Source organism: Macrobrachium rosenbergii, chromosome 3, assembly GCF_040412425.1.
Source record: "Macrobrachium rosenbergii isolate ZJJX-2024 chromosome 3, ASM4041242v1, whole genome shotgun sequence".
In the NCBI taxonomy this organism is placed as follows: Eukaryota; Metazoa; Arthropoda; class Malacostraca; order Decapoda; family Palaemonidae; genus Macrobrachium; species Macrobrachium rosenbergii.
The window spans coordinates 62,326,578-62,348,431 of NC_089743.1; the positions used below are offsets into that span (position 1 = coordinate 62,326,578).

A 21,854-nucleotide genomic window follows, 5' to 3' on the forward strand; every position below is an offset into this window, starting at 1 on the left:
ACTGGGATGGCCACATTCCTCACCAAAATTTATGAAGAGCAAAATATTATGTCTTCCCTTACTGCTTAAAATGCATGGTGCTGGACACAAAGTGAAAAACAAAGCATAGGCTTCAGAGGTCTGGTTAAACAAATCATTTATAACTAACTGACAACAGAAGAGAGCCAAAGGAAAGATTATGAAAGAGAAAGTAATAGGGACAATCTGTGTTTTAGAACATAAAACCTATCTGAGATGACAAAAAAAAGAATGCATACAATAACAAACTGCAAAAGTCATTTTAATATGATAAAAAAAAAAAGAATGCATGCATTAACATATCGTCTGACCACAAAGCTGAAGGAAGTCGGTTTGCTTCCTGGCACAGCAATGGGATAATGTAACTTGCAAATAGAACATTTGTATGTTGCATCCACCAAACGCTTGAAGAAAGAATTTCACTTGTTTGACTTGTTAAAATAAGTCACTTTCATACCTGCAAAAATTGGATTTTATCATGAAATTTGTCATTGATCACCAGCCCTTAACATTCTCTGTCGATGAGTGAAAGTCCAAAAGGATAAGTGAAGCAGCATTCATGAAGTTAGCCAAGTTAATTTTGATGATAACATCTAAAATTGTGTGACCTCTGTCTATTCAGTCTCCACAGATTAGACCAAGCCCTTCAGGCCTACCATAGTCAAGAACTTTAACCCACTGTTCTGGTTTAACTGCTTTATACACAGTACTATTGAAGTTAATGAAAACTAATTACAGTAATACTATAAAGTTTTTAGCAACTGCTCTCATAATTTAACTGAATATCAATAAGATAATACAACTGTAAGGACAGTAAATAGGAACACTGCTTAAACAAGTCGGATTATTGATTGCCAATGGGCTTCTTGCAGTGGCTTTGCTTTTACTTTTAATTCTTATTTAAACCACAGTTGAAAAAAAATACATGTATGAACATTTCTATAATGTATAAACAGGGAAAATATATCAGTTTTTGAAAGTTAATAGTATTTTTCCTAACTATACAAACCTGAGGTCCTTTACATTAGGAAATACTTACAACGAAGGTGGACACAGCCATTATACTCTTGAACATGGTGGTTAGGCAGAAATGACTGTCAGGTAGGAGGGAATGCTCGGATGTAAACATTCCAGTTTGCCTTTCAGTCCAGGTTCAGATTGAGGGGTTGCATGAGGCGGGCATAATATGTAATGTACAGGACCTCATGTTTGTATAGTTAGGAAAAATACAATTTACTCTCAAAAATTGTGATTTGTTCCAACACGATATACAAACCATCAGTCCTTTACATTAGGAAGATTCGCTGGTTGGAGGGAGGAGTCTGAGTGAGTCTCTTGAACTGACTGGAGTTCCACACACCTGGGCTACTCCTGGTTGAAAGAGTGAGGAGGAGTACCATGCCTCTGACGTATTGATCAGGGTGTAGGAACTACAAGATCAAATATCAGATACTGGACCTTTTTGTGTGACTGAGGAAACGTAACTCCTACGAAATAGGCTGGGAAGAATCTAGAGTCGGAGGCAGTAAGGAAAACCCGAGATAGGGTTTCCTGTATTGCCAGTTTCTTGTTCCTCCCCTTGCTAGAGGAAGGAGCAGAATTGCTTCTATGATTCTAGAAGAAAAATAGAAAAGATGCTCGATGTGTAGTCTTACCACATCAGACGCCAGATCCAGCAAGAACTGGTTCGAGTCCTATTCTCATCCCGAAGGACGAGAAGGAGGAGGAGGAAGAGAGGCCAGTCACTCTCAGTATCCTTCTCACCTCTAGGACAATTACCTTAGGCGAGATGCTACTAGTCCTCTTGAAGGAGCCGGGTAAGAAAACACAACTTGTTGAACAGCCACCACAGGGCTGAGGAAAAAAGGTTCCAAGGGTCTGTGGGCAAGACCAGAGGATGACAAAAGTGTGGTCTATGAGACCACGTCTTGCTTCCAGACCGACAGAAACTCCGGAATGCGAGGGATGGACCAAGCCATTGACTTTGTGAGCTCTCGGGTGGAAAGTACTGATGTCATCGTCACCAGCTGCTGAGTACCTCCTTCGATTGCTTCACGAAGCCAGGAGAAAGATGTGTCCTTAGACACTTCTTCCTTGGGAAAGATAGTACCAGCAAAAACGTCGCCGACATCCAGGCTAGGAATGTCAAGCCTTTTCGGAAAGTACCACAGCTCCCTAATAGGACAAAGTAACAACTGATCTGGATCACCGATACAAAGTCCAAGGAGAAGGGGAACAAGCACTCAAACCCAACAATAGATGCCGATGGGTTCAAACAAGGACTCGAACCCAAAAATAGATGCCAATGGATTCGTAGTCCACTTTCGACATCTGAGGAGTCGAGGTATTGATCCCCTTCACCTGTTCTTCCATCTTCTACACCAAGACCGGAGCAAGATGAGAGATGGTCCTATGAGGGCACATCTCTATCCAACGACTTTCGTAAGGGCACATGCAGAGCACAGGACAGGACCCCTAAATGCGAGTCACATGCCACTCAGGGAAAGTTCCCTGGGACAGCAAGACCGAAGAAGCTTCTCATCCATAGCTAAATCTCAACTGAGGAGAAGAAGGCTACTTCAGATAGAAGACTAGGTTGCAAGGGCCTACATTCTTCACAAATGAAAGGAAGAAAAGCAACCCTCGGCAGAGAAGACAAGGAAGTCCAGACTTGAAAAGCGACTTTGACCAGAGAAGTTCCATCACCGACACCCACCAGCGAAGACGGATCCAGTCCCTGGGACAGTGTTGCAGAGGACTTCAAGAGATATCCAACTATATCCGTTGCTGCTTGGCGAGAAAGCCTATGCTTGCAAGGAAAGCTGGAAGGTCTCCCAGTCCTGAACACACAGGGATATGCTGCCTCAAGAACCGCTTCTTGTGTAGCTGCTACAGGAGGCTGAGTCAAGCAGAACTCTTCTCGATGCCTCAGAAGCAGAGCTATCAGGTCAGGCGAAAGGCGAAGTCTTCCAACATTTGTCTGTAACTCGGGGTGAGCAATGCTTGTGAACCCCTAGCGAAACAAACAAATACGGAGGGAAAAAACGGAGATACCGAATTTTCCCAAAAAGACAGTATGCCTCACCGTAGTGGCCCCAGGGTCTGGTACGAAGGAGCAAGAAAAACTACCGACTGTTGTGCAGGGAGGCAACAGAAAGATAGTAGGGATCTCTCAGTCAAGCAGTCTCTTCGTGAAGAAAAGAGTGAAGAGCACGTTCTGTCCCGATCACTCAAACCCGAGGCCAAGCTCGCCTACCAATACATCCCACCGGGAATGCACCTGGCTGAGTTTCCAAGTGTGCTATAGAACACTCGACTACCTGCAAATGTCAACAGATGAAACAGGAGGAAAAAACAATTCCCTCGTTTGTCAACGAATGCCACTACCGTGGTTTTGTTATTCAATGAAACCACAGTGTGTCACAAAACTCATCCTGAATTCTCGGAAGGCCAAAAAGCTGCCTTGAATCTAGGATGTTGATGAGAAGGTACTAACTGTCTCGGTCACAAACCTTCAAGACAAAGTCTTACAGGTGTGCGCCTATTCCTCAATGGGTGAATCCAGAAGTAGACACACGATGTGAGGGGTATAAGCAAGCATATTCTAAGGTTCCTTCAACCAAGCATTAGCCTAACTCTTTCCTCATAGTTCGTAGAGGAAAGAAGGACAGAGGAATGAAAGCAGACCTCCATTCTCCAGCATGGGGAAGCTTTTGCAAGATGACAGGATACCGAGACGATTAGCTCTAGCCGGGTTGGCATTTCCAGAATTGGGAACACAGGAGAGGAAGTGGGATAGAAGTTTGATGAAAAGAATTGCCGAGACCCAAGGGAAATAGATACTTCTGAAGGAATCCATTCCCAGGTCTCAGCAATGTCGCTGCCAGCTCCAGAGACTCGATAAGTATCATTTCATCCAGGCATCTGCAGTAGGAGAACTTCTTCCCGGTCGATACTTCTTTCTCTCTTCCCTTCTTCCCTCCTCCCTTATGGAAAAGAGGGTGGAAAGAGACAGTTATGCACACTTTCTTAGAAGGGAAGAAGAGGCTATGTGTTCCGCTATCTTCTGAAGCCTGGGACTTGTAAGGAGTTGAGGGGGGGCTGGCTTGAACTCAAGGTCGAGCCAAGATGACTAAGACCCAAAGGTCTTGGTCATTGTCCGAAGGACAAGGCAAATTTCTGAAAGAGAAAGGCAGAAACAAGTAAAGGTTCATTCCTAAGGGTCGAGCCAACTCAGGACTTACGAAACTGGAGAACTGCAAGGGTTGCGAGTGACGAAGATTATTCATTGGGGGAGCCACTATCCTGTCCCAGGGATCCTCATCCTGACGAATGGGAACAAAATTCTCTGAAAAACGAGGGCGATCGCAACTTGAAGAGGAAGACCCTCGCTGCTTCCGAAGCGTGAAACTCCTGTACCTCTCTCCTTGGAGGGAGACCTTGACAGATCCTAAGAAACCCTCCTCGGCTACCTGGTTGTACTACAAGACAATTGGGGGGACCGACACCCAAGGCACACCAGGCAGCCGAACTCTGAAGACATATTTGTCGGAGTTATCTCTGTTCGTCTCGCACCTCTCAGAACAACCGAGAGGAAAAGAGAACAGGTGAGGAGGAGTACCCCTACCTGTCCTGCCAGGAAGACCAGCAGGAGAGGCGGACCGAGAGCGATAATCAACCAAAGGAGATTACTGCCACACGGGGAAAGAAGAGCGCTTGTGCCATGGTAAAGTGCTTTCCTTGGAAGAGCAGAAAGTTCACTCAAACAGAGCCGAGAACCCGATTTGGAAAAACCGAGTGGGACTGAGCCGAGCCACACCGAACTGAGCCAATCACGCAAACGTGATCCAGAGGGTGGTATGCAGTGGACTGGGAGGCAGGAGGGTCGAGCCGAGCCGAGCCAAGCCAGTTTTGCAAGCATGAGCAGGGGCTGGGCGGGGCAAGCAAGCCAAGCCAGGCTGATCACGTGAACACAATTGGAACTGGACAGGGTGGAATTTGTCTGCTGTGAACTAGCGCTAGTTTCCCAAACTCTAAACTCCTTCATGGCCGAGGCCCTCGAGAAGATGGTTCAAAGGGGAATTCCGTGTCTGCTATCCTGCATGCTCGAACCCTAAGGTTCAAGACACAAGTCAAGACACCTGGCGTCTCAGCACCCAGACACCTGGGTGTCTCGGCACTTTCTCTCGTCCTGTGCCTCTTGTCAGGAAAGCGCTCGTGATTCATAGAATTCGAGCGACCAACGAGACTCCCAAAAATCAGGAGCAGCTGCTTTCGGTTTCCTAAGACATCGAAAAGAGCCAGGCACAGAACCAGTCTTAGACGCAGACCTCTAAGACTGGCAATGAGGGCCGAGATCCCACACGAGAATGCAAATCGGTTCCCACCCGAGGACGGGAAAAGCCAACGAGAGAAACTTGTCTCCCGGAAGAGAGTTAGTCCCTTAGAAGTCCCGCTGAACTCCCGAAGGGAATCTCTTCCCTGCTTCTTCTGGTGTTTGAACCAATAGGATCGAGACACCAGGCTGGGAACCCGACCGAGCACTGGTAAGCACTCAGGGAGCGCTTGTGGTGCTGGCAGGAAGAGCTGAGACACCTGGGTGCCTCGGCCCTTTCTCTCACTCTGCTCCCGAACTGGGCCAGGGAGAGTACTCTCCAGACCAGATCGGGATACTCGATATCTCACCGAATCTCGAGCACTTGGGGCGGCTCGCGAACAAGTGCCCGAAGCAGCCCCCATCTTAGAAGCGGAACTTCTAGGACTGGGAACGGGATCGCAAACTGAGGTCTGCGTGCCCACGGCTCCCGAAACACAAAACCCAGGAGTAAGCGAATCGGTTTCCTAACCCTAAGGTTGGGAAGAGTCAATGAGAGACCCACTGCCTCCTCAGAAGGAGGCAGTCCCTAGACGTCCAAGGGCATCAAGGGGAAAGAAGCAGCCTTCCTCTCCTTCGGCCAACGGAGGTCTGTCCGGTTCCCGTGACCCCCTCGAACCTCAGGAGAGGAAGGGATGAGGCAGCAGAAGACGAAATCGAAGATAAGTTGAAGAAGACAGTGGCTACTTCCACAGGGCGACTTCCTTCACCTTCACTCTGACATCTTCTACAGGATGGTGAACACGAAACGTAACCTCCAGGGCAGCTAGGCAGGAACACAGCGGAAGTGGCCTAGGACACCACCAACAGAAGCAGCAGGCACGATCAGACAGCCAATGCAGGAGCTACAGAAGCGGTTCGGAAGGCAGTAGCTACAGCAACAGCCAGGAACGTTACAAAGTCACCAGCAGCGACAGGAACGATCTGGATGGCTGCGGCAGGAGACCAGGAAGAGCCGTCCAGAGGCTGTCGTCGAGTTAACAGGAGCATAACAAAAGAAACAGCAGGAGTAGATGGACCGCAGATAAGCCAGAGGCAGTGCCACAGCATTGAAGGCCAGTAGTGACAGCGATTGATAAAATAAAAACTAAAAATGCTTATACAGGTATTATCCTACTCACGATGGGGTTAGTTTCCAAAAAATCTCGTTTGTTGTAAAAAACATATCTTGAATATAGCCTAGCCTACACTATGGTATTTGGTACCATGTATACTGTAAAGACGTCAGACGTCTCTTCCTTTCCCATCAATCACGATCATGTATCGCATCTATCAACACAGCGAGAATCTCATGTATATATTTGTATGTAGAATTTCCTGGCCTTTTCACCAATATATATTTTATCACTGTATGTACATTATGTCTCTTATTATTGCTATTTGATTGACTGTTAACAAACACAAATTGCTCTCACTCAGTGTATGGGTTAAGGCAATTGAAGGTCGGGCACTTCGTTTCCGTCTACACGCTGCTATGTACACCTGTGCCCAGGTAAATAAAATTGTCAGTACCCAGTTTTCTCTTTGACCTCACAATACATATATGGCATCCTAGCCTACACTATAAAATATACTCTATGTATAGAGTATATTAGTTAATATCAACTAATTCTGGAGGTTCATGCAGAGTGACTTATGATAATTCATTACAAAGAGAAATTGAATAACAAACAAGAATTAGCTTAGCCTACACTATGGTATATCGTATACATATACGGTAGCAGTGCCTACATTATACTGTACTCTATATTCACATATTGTATTATACAAACATCAACATAACGAATAATGCATCATTTCCATGGATCTTTTAAAATGTTATGCCTTAATTCACTGTATCCAATAATATTGTATATAATCTTATATTGCTTTTGTATTATAAATTGCAATCATAGCGATCAATGTTTTGGTTTGGAAACCGTTAACGCAGTGTTTATTTCGCCGTGTTTAACTCAGTTCAGAGCGCTTTTCTTGCTTCTAGTTAATCCTTAAACACCTACTGGACGTATCATACGTCGACTAAAATTGTCTGTTGGGTGCCAAGTGGACTTACCGTACGTCGACTACAAAAAATTTCAACCTTCGGTCAAATTTGACTCGACCGAAATGGTCGAAAAACGCAATTGTAAGCTAAAACTCTTACATTCTAGTAATATTCAATCATGTACCTTCATTTTGCAACAAATTGGAAGTCTCTAGCACAATATTTCGATTTATGGTGAATTTTTGAAAAAAAACTTTTTCCTTACCCCCGCGCGGTAACTCGGCCGAAAATTTCAGAAATTCTTTTGTCATTTTGTCGTAATTTTTGCACTGTTTTATATTAGCCGTTGCATAAAGTTTTATACATGAAAATTTGCGCAATTTCATGTAAAATACAGCAAAATACAACCAATGGTTGTAGCTTTTATCAGTTTGGAAATATTTTCATATAAACCACGATAACTGCCAAAATTTCAACTTTAGGTCAACTTTGACTCGACCGAAATGGTAAAAAAACGCAATTGTAAGCTAAAACTCTTACATTCTAGTAATATTCAATCATTTACCTTCATTTTGCAACAAATTGAAAGTCTCTAGCACAATATTTTGATTTATGGTGAATTTTTGAAAAAAACTTTTTCCTTACGTCCGCGCCAGAAATTCTTTCTTCACGTTGTCGTAATGTTTGCACGTTTTATATTAGTCGTTACATAAAGTTTTATATATGGAAATGTGCGCAATTTCATGTAGAATACAACAGAAAACAACTCATGGTTGTAGCTTTTATCAGTTTTGAAATATTTTCATATAAATCATGATAACTGCCAAAATTTCAACCTTCCGTCAACTTTAACTCAACCGAAATGGTAAAAAAAACGCAATTATAAGCTAAAACTCTTACATTCTAGTAATATTCAATCATGTACCTTCATTTTGCAACAAACTGGAAGTCTCTAGCACAATATTTCGATTTATGGTGAATTTCTGAAAAAAAAAAAACTTTTTCCTTACGCTCTGCGCTACGTAACTTGGCCGAACATCTCAGAAATTCTTTCGTCACGTTGTCGTAATGTTTGCATCGTTTTACATTAGTCGTTACATAAACTTTTATATATGATAATGTGCGCAATTTCATGTAGAATACAGCAGAAAATAGCTCATGGTTGTAGCTTTTATCAGTTTTGAAATATTTTCACATAAATCACAATAACTGCCAAAATTTCAACCTCTTGGTCAACTTTAACTCGACCGAAATGGTCGAAAAAACGCAATTGTAAGCTAAAACTCTTACATTCTAGTAATATTCAATCATTTACCTTCATTTTGCAATAAATTGGAAGTCTCTAGCACAATATTTCAATTTATGGTGAATTTTTTAAAAAACATTTTCCTTACGTCCGCGCAGTAACTCGGCCGAACATCTCAGAAATTCTTTCGTCACGTTGTCGTAATGTTTGCACCGTTTTATATTAGTCTTTACATAAACTTTTATATATGAAAATGTGTGCAATTTCATGTACAATACAACAGAAAATAACTCATGGTTGTAGCTTTTATCAGTTTTGAAATATTTTCATATAAATCACAATAAATAGAAAAAAATCGACTTTCGGTCAACTTTAACTCGACCGAAATGGTCGAAAACTGCAATTGTAAGCTAAAACACTTACAGTCTAGTAATATTCAATCAATTAGCTTCATTTTTCAACAAACGAGAAGTCTCTAGCACAATATTTCTATTTATGGTGAATTTTTGAAAAAAAAATTTTTTACGTCCACGCGTTACGAATTCATGCATCATTTTGTGATAATATTTTCTCTGTGTTGCTTTGATCGTTTTACAATTTGTTATATACCAAAATCATCGCAATTTAGTGTACAATACAAAGAAAAAAAAATAACTTTTGCTCACAGCGCGATTTGTATAAAATTATATATGAAAATTTTTTTTTGCGCTGCCATATATTTCAATATTTATGTGATAATGATATTTTTTTTCATTTCTGATGGTTGCATACTAAACTTCAGGCAATGACGAAAAAAAGGAGCCAAAAATGAACTCAATCTTAAAAACTAAGCATGCTGTGATTTTTGAAAAAAACTTTTTTCCGCTTTCGGCGCTTAACTCCCGAACGCCGCATACGGAGACGCGTTTTTGTAAATAAAGGCTCATGCGTTTAAGGGTTAACTTAAATGAATCTCTAGATACTTTATTTATATTGGCCATGGTTATTTTTTGTTATACGAAGTGTTTTTAAGTCGAAATATAACATAATATGTCTCGTTGTGAAATTAACTTAGCTATTTTTTTCATTAATAGATGACGTTGGCTATTTGGGGGCGTTTGTTTTGTGTAAAAAAATCACGATTCCGTTCGCTATTTTCACTTTGTTTCATCATAATATGAGCTTTATGTATTTATTGTTTATTAGCGTAAAAATAACAGTAATGTGTTCTTTCATGCCCAGTAGTTTTGATTAAAATACTTTGTTTTGATTAAAATACTTTCTCCAATTTTAATTACGGTCGAGTTTCATCCATGTTGCCGCATGATAATTTATAGTCATTAGCAGCTTGAACATTGTTTTCTCAGCTTCAGCTACAACTTGCAGCATGTTTAGCAGTATATTTCCTAGCCGATCTTTTATCCATACCGAATAAGGGTATAATGTAACAATTTATCAGTCCTATTCTATTTAACGTCATTTGTACTACAACCTACGGTAATTGTGTATTACCATACGATGGTTGAAATACAAGTAAAAGGGCTACTGTTATCCAATTCAGTGATAAACAAAACAACAGTTTCTCGGTCGGTTGTTTATGACTGTATGCATTTGCGCAAGATAATTTACATTTTGCTAGCTGTTCTATTCAATGCGTGCATAATTCACCAGTTTCTCCCAGACTCCCTACTCTTAGTTCACTTAATACCATTAATAAAAAACAAGTTAAAGGATGCAGCTGACCCTGGCCATTAATGCCCAATTGCAATAACTACAACTGCAGCGAAGATACTTGAGTCTGTTCTTCTAGTGAGACTTCTCCCCTTTCTGCACACTACTGACACCCAGTTCAGCTTTAAAGCAAACCACCCAACCGACACCTGCATCTACATCCTGAAAGAATTGCTGAACTATTACGTATCATCAGCCTCTCCTGTTTTCCTATGTTCTGTGGATGTGAGAAAAGCATCTGACAGAGTAAACTGCCTGAAGCTCTTCCTGAAGCTGCACAAACAGGCACACCTCTATATCTAATTGGCATCTTATGTTGTTGGCTCTCCACACAGCAGTTCTGTGTCAAATGGGCTACATACTGCCGTACACCTTTGGCTCCCTAAACGGGCTCCGGCAAGGATGCATTCTCTCTCCATACCTGTTTAACACGTACACAGATGCCCTGAATGTCAAACTGAACTCACTCCCAATTGAATGCACTATCAACGAAACAACAATAAACAACCTGTATTATGCCGCTGATATGGTTCTGATTTCCCCAACGGTGCAAGATCTCCGACTCATCGACACCTGCCGCCAGTATGCAGAGGAATTTGATATCCTATACAACGAAACCAAGACCCAGTGTAGGTCGCTGCTCCCGAGATCGCTTAAGCATATTGCAGAACCACTAATTTTCCTCGGAAATCATCGTCTGGAATTCATGCATGAATTTCCGCATTTGGGCCACATTATCACGGACGACCTAAAAGATATGGCAGACATGGAATATTGGCATTGTAAACTATGTGCAACTGGCAGCATGATTGCAAGGAGGATTGCCTTCTGTCACCGAGAGATGAAACTGCTGCTCTTCCGCTCATACTGCTACAGCATATATGGGTGTTCCCTTTGGATGAATTATACCTGAGAGACCACGAGACGTATCACTGTTGTTCACAATGACACTCTGAGACGCCTCACAAACACTCCTTGCTATCACTCAGCCACACAGATGCTCATAGAAAACCGCCTGGATAATTTGAAAATCATTGTGAGGTGAACAATGTCCAGTCTGATCACCCGACCGAGAAACAGCAGCAATTTGCTCATTCAAAGCATCCTAAGCAGTGAGGCAAGAAGAATATCTAAACTGTGGGAAAGATGGAATAATGAGGCATCTGTTCTTTAAATGTCTTATTCTCTATTTTTGCAATTATGAAGTGTCATCTCCAGAATCTGTCATTATTATTATTATATTATTATATCATTATTATTATTATTATTATTGAGAAACCCACAAGATTCTTGTGTATAACTTGTTTACTTGTAAATATTTACATATTACTTTTAATCTTGAGTACTTTCATGCCCTAACTATGACCCTTTTTCAAGAGATGAGGTAGTCAGGCTGGTTCAAGGCCCAGCAATCTTCTGGAACTTCTTCTCCCTGTGTTGTCACTTATATGATGGCTGTCCTGGTTTCCATTCTCTTGAGAGTTGTTAATCTCCTCCTGTCGGTCTGATATCCTGATTTGATGGTCAGTGGTATTAACCCTTGTGGTATGTGAGTAGTCACCATCGGTCTGTTGGGCAGGAGACCTAACCTCCAGGTCAGAAGGGTCGATCTTGGCTTCTTTTAATATTAAAGCTCGGCTTATGGGATCTTCTGAGGTAAATCCTTTGTTTCCTTCTATCACTTTAATCTGTCTGATGAGTGTCCCTTCCACTACCCTCCTATGACTGATGTTATTGCTTTTGTAGATAGGCCTACTGTTTTTAAAATCCATCCTATGGTCCTTTTCCCAACAATGCCTAGCTATAGCACTCCCCTGTGAGTTGAGCTGTACTGCCCTCCTGTGTTCTTGGATTCTAGTCCTTATTCCCCTACCTGTTTCACCCACATATTTGTCTCCACATTCAGAGGTCTGGTTAAACAAATCATTTATAACTAACTAACTGTTGCAATTAATTATGTATACTCCCCCTACATCATCTGCATTACTGTCTTCTTCCAATTTATTTTTACATACTTTGTTTTTTACAGTGTTGTCATCATATAAATGACAGCACAGGGAGAAGAATTTCCAGAAGATTGAGCCAGCCTGACTACCTCATCTCTTGAAAAAGAGTCACAGTAAGGACCTGAAAGTACTCGAGATTAAAAGTAATAAGTAAATATTTACAAGTAAACAAGTTATACACAGGAATCTTGTGGGTTTCTCTTTCCATCTTCAGAAGAAAACTGAAAGTTTTTGTTTGGTTCATTATTATTATTATTATTATTATTATTATTATTATTATTATTATTATTATCATTATTATTATTATATTTCTACGTTTCTTGTTATTTTTGGTATTTTTACTTTTTATTATTACTGTGGTTAATATCACTGTAGAGTTTTGCAATTTTCAATATTTGTATTTAGCCTTCTGGACCTGACTTCTGTAACCACCTAGGGTCCCCAGATGGAAATTCATCGTCTGTAATCTGTATTTTTTATTGTTATCATTTTTAATTTTTTTATCTCCATATAATTGCTGTCATTACCATTATTATGAATTCTATTTTTTCTACTTCTTCAGCAACTGTGTGGATGCTGCCGATAATTATTTTTATCATGTTACTTATGTATCTAGATTGTGTGTATTGTATTTGTATATTCCATGTATATGGCCCTGAGCCACAATAAAGATTACATTATTATTACTGTATTATTATAACATTACTAACAATACTTTTATCATTCTCTTACTTTTTTAACTAGATGTTGGGATAAAGAGTTGGAGGAAAAGAAGCTTGTCTATTGTAATCTGGTCTCTCTTGCTGCCTGAGCCCGTGCAAAATTTTAAAATATTTTATAAATATTGCTGTATCGGTAGTAATTGCTTACCCCATTGCAAAATCAAATTATCGTAAGGTGAACTATAGTAACTCGAGCACTACCCGAGTATTTTAATAGTTTTATCATAAAAAGTGCATTTAGTCATGAAAATGAGATGAAAATATAGTAACTAGTGAATATTTCTCAGTGAAAAATACCGTAAATGGGCAAATTTTCAGCAAATAATGTGTATATATGTTCCATAGAGAAATCCACGAATAGGTGAGTCCACGAATCGTGAGACCACGAATACAGGGGTTTACTGTATGCCATTCCAACCTGGTACTGTGGTTGATCCTGAAGCAACACTGAATGAACATCGGGACTCCTTCGTGTAATATATCCCCTGAGGTATTCAGCCAACTACTGCTGTGCCTGCAATGCTCACTGTCAACCTGAAAGGAAAAGCAATGATGATTAGTAGAGAGAGACTCCTCTCGCTACGAGGGGAACTGCCATATGCAGTGAGGGGAGGCCCCTTAGAAGAGGTCGCCCAACCGCCTGCGCTCCCCCCCCCTCGCAGTCTTCGCCCAATGAGCGAGTGAAGAGGGTGAAGGAGAGATAAGGAAGATCTTACAGGGAGAGAGAAGGAAGGAGGGGAGGGAAAGATAAGGAAGAACTTACAAGGAGAGAGAAGGAAGGATGGGAGGCCACCAAAGGCACCATGGCAGCGGAACTTACCGACGATGCCCACAAACCCCACCCCCCCCACCCCGGCAACTCTCTATAGCGCAGGCAGCGAAAACAACACTCAGCACAAGTAGGAAGGAAGTAGTCATGCCCTTGTACACAGAGGGCAGGAGCCCAAGAAGGGAAGCAAACTCTTACATCCCGATCAATGTAGGGGAGCAAAGATATTACATCCCAGTCTAATATCTCCGAACGTACAAGGGAACGCCTTCAGTATCTAAATAAAGGGCTACTGGAAGAGAAGCATTATCACTTGGTTACACCCCTCTAAATATGCCCTTGGCCATCCAAGACACAGACGCAGGGGAACGATGGCTTATGCAAGGCTATCACAGATCGTCGGTTTGTATTAATAAATATCAAACACGCAATGTATACACAAAAATACAGTAAAATCCCACTGGGATAATAAAGAGCTTAACGACAGTCAGGCAAGGAGATCAGAAAACACGTCTGCAATGCAAGACGGCCGAAAGCAAACTGGAATGTTTACATCCAGACAGGTGGGTATTCCTGCCTACCTGACGGTAGTTCCTTCCTAACCACCTTGTTCAAGAGTTTAACAGCCCTGTCCAGCTTCGACGTAAGTAATTCCTAATGTAAAGGACCGATGGTTTGTATGTCGTGTTGGAACAAAATTATAATTCATCAAACACATTCAATACAAGGAAGTGAACTTACCTCTGACATGGAATTTGTTAACAACAAAGGAATTGTCAGTGTAGTGATATCACCCAAGCAAGCTATCTGAAGAGCAGAAAACAAGAATATAATGATTACTTTATGTCAGTTGTAAGCATAATTGCTGAGGAGAGTGAAGCCAATACTACTGTATATTTGTTTAAAGTTGTCTCAAAAGATAGTGGTCCTAGCAACTGCCAAAAGCAGATGGATTTTAAGTGTGTTTGACATGATAATTTTCTTTAATGTTGCATAGCTTAGCTTATATAAAAAAAATAAACGATGAGAATAATACTAATATCAACAATGATTCAAGTGCATTACTGCTAATCAAATGCATCATTTATTTTGGTATTTTTAGTGCAATATCAATGCTGCAACTCCAATATTTTTCCTGGCACTGTATCATAGTATTTACTGAGAACACCAATACATTGCTAAAGAACTTCATCAATGTGAATTTTAACCAGTCTGACAATGACTCCTACTCCTGGGACAAAAGTTCAGTGAATGGTTATCTTCATGGAAAAGAGATGCTAAATAGAAATTTACACTAAAACAATATACTGTATACAGCACTGCAGTGTTTCATAAAAGCAATATACCACCTGAAACAGGGAGTGGACACAAAATACAAAAGGTAAATTACAACACTGAAAGGTCATAATTAAACCTAATAATAACTGGAGGAAAATTAGGTAGTACACTTGGATGTGCAAAAAATCTGATTAAGAGAACTCTCTCTTTTAAATCTAGAGGTTAAGTTTATAGTACTTTGTCTTTTTCTCATTCATCTTACTCAGGTTATTATGATAATTAAAAACAATTAACTTCATGTTTTCTAAAATGTTGGAAAGGATAAAAATTTGAGTAAATCAATATATATTACCATTCTTGTTACTTCCTTTCCTTTCCTTTCCTTTCCAGTCAGTAACACAGACAAATGTAATAGGTATGGGTCTAACTGCCCAACCTATATAGGTTTTATTAGTTAAGGTTAGTCTAGGCACACAACTGCAAAATCTCCCTTGGAACTGTACCTATATTAATAAAAAAAAAAATCAACTGTATTTGTTCCTGCACTGTAGTGCTAGACTGGTTCTCTCATCTTTTAACCAACTAGCATAAAATTGACTTTTGACTTTCTGCTATTCTTATTATTTCTGTTTGCACTTAGCAACTATTGGTTCAATAACTTTCTCTGAAACTTATTGCATCTGATAACTTATAAACTGTTAAATCTTATCTGCTAGTCTGCATTCAGCCCTTCTCTGTTTGTCTGCATGCAAGAATGCCTCATCTGCAGAATTACTACAAAAAGTACTAGAGGTTACAGGTGCAAGGGAGCATTTGCTTGTAAAATTTCTTTACAGGATACAAGAAAGGATTGGTTTGGAATATAGATTTAGGCCAATAGCTTGGACCAATGACATCATTCAGCACTGAAAATAGTGTTGAAACAATAGTAATGAGAGGGTAAAAAGTGAGATGGGCAAGATAAAAGGCTACACATAAATCATCCTTTACCTTTAGTACATTTCGAAGGCCTAGAATCACAGGGTGTCGTGAATTGATATCACCTGAACGAAGAGTATCATCTACAATCATGTGAAATACAACATGGACATCTGCAAGGTTGGAATGCCGCGTAATGTAGAAATCTCCTGCTTTCAGATGATCAGGTACTGGAGGTGGGGCCTTAGAATAAACAGGCAGTCAAGCTTTGGAATGTATCTCATGTGTCACTTGTCAAAGTGTAGTTTTCATTTAAAATTAAAGCCAACTCTAATTATTTTCATATATGATATAACAATTTTTAAAAGTAAATTGTATTTTTCCTAAGTATACAAACCCGAGGTCCTTTACATTAGGGATTACTTTCAGGCGTAGGCTGGAAACGGCCGTTGAACTTCAAACAGGGTGGTTAGGCAGTTAACTACTGTCCGGGAGGCGGAGTACTGCCTGCCCGGATGTAAATATTCCAATTTGCCTTTCGCCCAGTTATCAGATTGAGGGGGTGGCATGAGGTGGGCATAAAGTGTAAAGGACCTCGGGTTTGTATAGTTAGGAAAAATACAATTTACTTTTAAAAATTGTTATTTGTTCCGACACAATATACAAACCCTCGGTCCTTTACATTAGGAGACTTACTGATTGGAGGGAGGAATCTGATCAAGTCTCTCTGAACTGACTGGAGTTCACCACATTGTCTTCCCTTCCTGGTTGTGAGAGCGAGGAAGGGAAAAACTGCCTCTGAAAAAAGATCAGGTTGTAAGAAACGCAGGATCAGTTGTCAGACTTCTGGGTCCCTTTGCATGAAAGAGGAGACGTCGGTTCATGCAAAGTAGGCTAGGAAGAATTTGACGTCAGATGACAATAAGGCAAATACAAGCTTTGGGTTTGTCTTTTAGTCATGGTCTCCTTCCTCCCCTTGCAAGAAGAAGGAGTGGGGTTGCTTCTATTAACCTGAAACGGAAATAGAACGGAAGCTCCCGTTATGTGCTTACCTGCCTCGATCGCTAGATCCAGCTTGTAAAGGCACATCCGCTCCCTGCCCGTGGGAAGAGAGCCAGGATGGGGAGAAAGAAGAGAGGCCAGTCACTCCACATTCAGTCTCCCAATCACAACCGTACAACTTAGGCGAGATGCAACCTGTCCTGTTAGAGGAGCTGGATAAGCTACACAACTTGTTGAGCAGCCACCACAGGACCCAAGGAAAAAGTGTCCAAGGACTTGTGTGCAACATCCCGGAGGTAGAAGGAGGTGAAGGTAGTCTGCTGGGACCACACCCCCGCCTTCAGCACCTGTGACACCGACATATTCTTTCGGAATGCGAGGGACGGACCAATGCTGCAGACCTCATGAGCTCTCGGATGAAGTGTACCAGTGTCGTCTTCTCCTGCAGCAGAGTACGCTCTCCTTATCGTCTCACGAAGCCAAAATGAGATGGTGTTCTTGGACACTTCTTTCTTGGTCGAGCCAGTGCTAACGAAGTCGTCGACACTCAGGCCGGAGGCACAGAGTTCTCTTCAGATAGCGCAAGTGCCACAGCACTCTAACAGGGCACAGTAGCATCTCATCTGGTTCATTACCTACAAAGTCCTCTAGGGAGGGGATCGTGAAGGACTCGAACTGTGCGTCAGGGACCGAAGGGTTCTGAGTCTTCGCTACGAAATCCGGGACGAAATCGAGCGTAACTGATCCCCATCCCCTTGAGTGTTTAACATCAAAGGAAAGTCTGTGAAGCTCGCCAACTCTCTTCGCTGATGCCAGAGCTAGCAAGAAGACGTTCTTGACGGTCAGATCCCTGTCTGACGACTCTCGTAAAGGCTTGTACGGTGCACGAGTCAGGCTCCTTAGGACAAGAGTCACATCCCATGCAGGGGGCCTGAGATCCCTGGGTGGGCAAGACCGTCCGAAGCTTCTCATGAGTAGGGAAATCTCGAAGGAGGAAGAGACGTCTACTCCTTTCAGCCGTAAGACTAGGCCGAGTGTGGCGCGGTAGCCTTTCACAGCTGAAACGGAGAGAAGCTTCTCTCGGTGAAGGAAGATGAGGAAGTCCGCGACCTCCTGAACAGTAGCTCCGACCGGAGAGATACCCCTTCGATGACACCAACCACAGAAGACGCACCACTTTCCCTGGTATACCGCTGCGGAGGATCTTCTGAGGTATCCTGTCATCTCTGTTGCTGCGCAGTGTGAAAAGCCTCTTGCTCACAAGAGATGGTGGATAACCTCCAGCCGTGACGACACGGAATGCACTGCCAGGTGGAACTGCTCTGCAGGAGGTTGGGCCAGGGGGGAATTTCTCTCGGTGCCTAGGAGAGAAGAGCTAGCAGGTCCAGGTACCAAATGGCCTGGGGCCATTTGGGTGCCACCAGAGTCATTCTGAGATTCGGGGTGATTATACTCGGCTGATCACTCAGCGAATCAGACAGAATGGGGGAAAGGTGTATGCGTCGAGATTGTCCCACGGGTGTTGGAATGCGTCCTCCGCAGCGACCCACGGGTCCGGCACGACAGAACAGAAGACCTGGAGCTTTCTGTTGTGCCACGTGGCGAACAGATCGATGGCTGGATGCTCCCATAGGTCGAACAGCCTTTCCGCTACTTCCTGATGGAGGGACCATTTGGTCCCTACCACCTGGCTCTGGCGGCTGAGCCACGGCCCACTCGTGCACCTGCATCGTCAACTGATGAAGCTGGTGGGACACCAGTCCCCCATGCTTGTTGACGTATGCCACTACCGTGGTATTGTTGCTCATCAGTACCACGGAGTGTCCCATCACTCAATCCCGGAACTCTTGGAGGGCCAGGAAGGCCGCCTTGAGTTCCAGGATGTTGATGTGAAGGTGCTTGTCGTCTCGGTGCCACACTCCCGAAGTCAGCAACTCCTCCAGGTGTGCGCCCCATCCCTCGGTCGATGCATCCGAAAACAGAAGCATGTCCGGAGGGGGAGTATGCAGGGATACTCCTATCAAGAGGTTCCTGTCGTCTGACCACCAGCGAAGGTCCTTCCTCACCTCCTTGGAAAGAGGGATAAGGAAGGACTGGGGGTCATGGGACTGGGACCAATACTCCTTTAGTCTCCACTGGAGAGACCGCAGGTGAAGACACCCATGAGGTACTAGCTTCTCCAAAGACGACAGGTGACCGATGACGACTTGCCATTGCCGAGCTGGCTGCTCCTGCCGTGACAGAAACAGCTGTGCTGCCTGCCTGAACTTGCTGATACGAGAGTCCGAGGGAAAGACTTTCACTGCCACCGTATCTATCAGCATGCCCAGGTACTTTATCCTCTGCTTGGGGGTGAGATCTGACTTCTCCAGATTTACCACAATCCCTAGATCCCGGCAAAACTCGAGGAGCCGATCCCTGTCCTGTAGCAACTGTGAGCAAGAGCTCGCCAGGACTAGCCAGTCGTCGAGATACCTCAGAAGACGTATCCAGTGTGAGTGGGCCCAAGCTGACACGAGGGAGAAGACTCTCATGAACACCTGGGGAGTGGTCGAGAGCCCGAAACAAAGTGCCCTGAATTGGAAGACCGACTCCCCGAGGACAAAGCGGAGGTGAGGACGGATGAATGGGTATTTGGAAATACGCATCCTTCAGGTCCACCGTAAGCATGAAGTCGTTCTCCCTGATGGAGGCCAGCACGGTTTGCGCTGTTTCCATCGTGAACCTAGTCTGGCGAACGAAACGGTTCAAGGGAGAGGTCTATGACCGGTCTCCATCCCCCTGAGGCTTTCTCTATGAGAAAGACACGGCTGTAAAAGCCTGGAGACTGGTCCGACACGACTTCTACAGCACCCTTGCTCAGCATGGCTTGCACTTCTTGCTGTAGTGCGGTGTCCTTCGATGAACCTGGAACATAAGTCTGGAGATGGACCAGAGAGTAGGTGAGGGGAGGCCGAGACTCGAAGGGTAGTAGATATCCCTCCCGAAGGACATCCACTATCCAGGTCTCGGCTCCATGTCGCTGCCAAGTTGCCCAATGGCTCGACAGGCAACCCCCCAAACCTTCGGCAGCTGTTGGTGGGGAACGCCGCCCCTAGCATTTCCCCTTCTTCTTCTTACCCTTGCCCCCTTTATCGGCTTGGAAAGTTGGCTGAAAAGGGCAGGAGGGACCCCCCCCTTCTCGAGGAAGAAGAAGGCTGGATGTTTCCTCGGGACCCCTTCGAAGACTGGGACTTCTTAGGGGCCGAGGAAGTGCCAGTCTGGCCCGAAGACCAGGCCGCAGTGGAATGCAAAGACCCAGAGGTCTTGGCCACTGCCTGGTGGACAAGCCGGTCGCTGTCATCGGCACGGCACTTGTCTACCGCGGCATCCACCAGCTCTCTGGGGAAGAGAGAGAGGAGGAACCCAGCAATGGTCCATTCCACAGGGCGATAGCTGACTCGGGACCTACAGACCTGGCGAAGCGAGAGAGAACGGCATCCCTTCGCTTTAGCACCAGGTTCGCCCACAGGTACGCAGTCTGGTGGGCGAGGTAGGAGATAGCACTACCCCCAGACTGGCACAGTCTCCCAAAGGCGGAGTCCTCCCCAGGTACAGTAGCGCCTGAGGAAGCAGCTACCATCGATACTGTGAAGGACCACAGATCGAGCGAGGAGACTGCTTGGAAGGCCGTCATGGCGGTGGCTTCCAGGGTTGCAGCTTCTTGCTGAGAGAGGGAGATACTCTCTGCAGTCAATTGCTGCAACATCATACCCGGATCCAGACGAGTCAGGTCCGGGTCAACCTGCTTAGTCAGTAATGCCCCTTCAACTGGAGTGTAGAAGAGCTTCTGTCAAGGCAGAGGAGGAGGAAGAAGCTTGTCCGAGCGGCTCGAACGAAGTGAACTGTCTTGCCCAGACACAAGACCGTTCACCTGGTCGAATACCCCCTCGGCAAGCGTGGACCACGGCAGCCCCACCGAAGCCTTGGGTTCCTTCTTGGGTACCCAGAAGGATTCGAGGCACGACGGACAATCCACAGACGAGGCCGTGGTCCCTTCCCCGAGGTCATTGTGCTGACGAATCAGCACGATAACCTCCGCAAAAGTCCTCTGTATTTCATGGGTGTCCGCATTCTGGGGAAGAGGACCTGCGAGTCCCTCCCTCCAGAGTGCGGTCCTCCCGAACTACTCTCCCCGCAGGAGGGAGAACCTCGGCAGACCCCCGTGAACCTTCCTGAACCACGCGGGCGTAAGACCTGGTCGAGCCGAGGACCGAGCCAGCTTTGTACCCCCATGCGGTAGAACTCTGAGGAGAATACTTCCCAGAGTTCTTCCTCTCCGACTCGCACCCCCTGGAAGAAACCGAAGGGGCGGAGGGGACAGGTGAGGAAGATCGGGCACTCCCACTGGCTTTACTGGCAGAACCAGCAGAGGCAGTGGGCCGAGAGCGGTCACCAACCCACGGTGATGATGAGCTCCCGGGTTGAGGAGACTGCTTTAGCCCAGGCGAAGCAATCTCCTGAGGAGAGCGGAGCGGCTCGCGAGAGCCAAGCCGCGCACTCGCCTCCCCCGAGCTGGGCTGGCCGCGCGGACGTGGCCGGGGACTGGGAGGAGTCGAGCGCGCGGCTGGCTGGCGCGAGCTTGCGCTATCCTCTGGACGTGCCCCAGTCTTCTTCGAGCCCGTAGCCTCTCGGGAAGACTGAGCAGAGGACCTCTTTTCCACCTCTCCTTGCGTTCGGCCCCGCGGGGCCGAATCGCTATCCCAGGAGCCTGACTTGGCACTTAAAGGAGTGCCAGCAGGAAGAGCCGGAGCACCTGCATGCCCGGGCTCTTTCTCTCACCCCACG

The 21,854-nt window shown here is 44.3% G+C and overlaps 1 protein-coding gene across 1 annotated transcript in view; it reads right to left on the reverse strand.

Moving 5' to 3' along the window:
- Nucleotides 1–21,854, reverse strand: part of LOC136856387 (FERRY endosomal RAB5 effector complex subunit 3) — an 89,234-nt gene that overhangs the window by 1,062 nt on the left and 66,318 nt on the right. The window contains exons 9-10 of the mRNA XM_067134218.1: nucleotides 16,098–16,268; nucleotides 14,571–14,636 (exon numbers count right to left, since the gene is read on the reverse strand). Of these exons, the coding sequence (XP_066990319.1) occupies nucleotides 14,571–14,636; nucleotides 16,098–16,268 (237 nt within the window). The remainder of the gene's footprint in view (nucleotides 1–14,570; nucleotides 14,637–16,097; nucleotides 16,269–21,854) is intronic.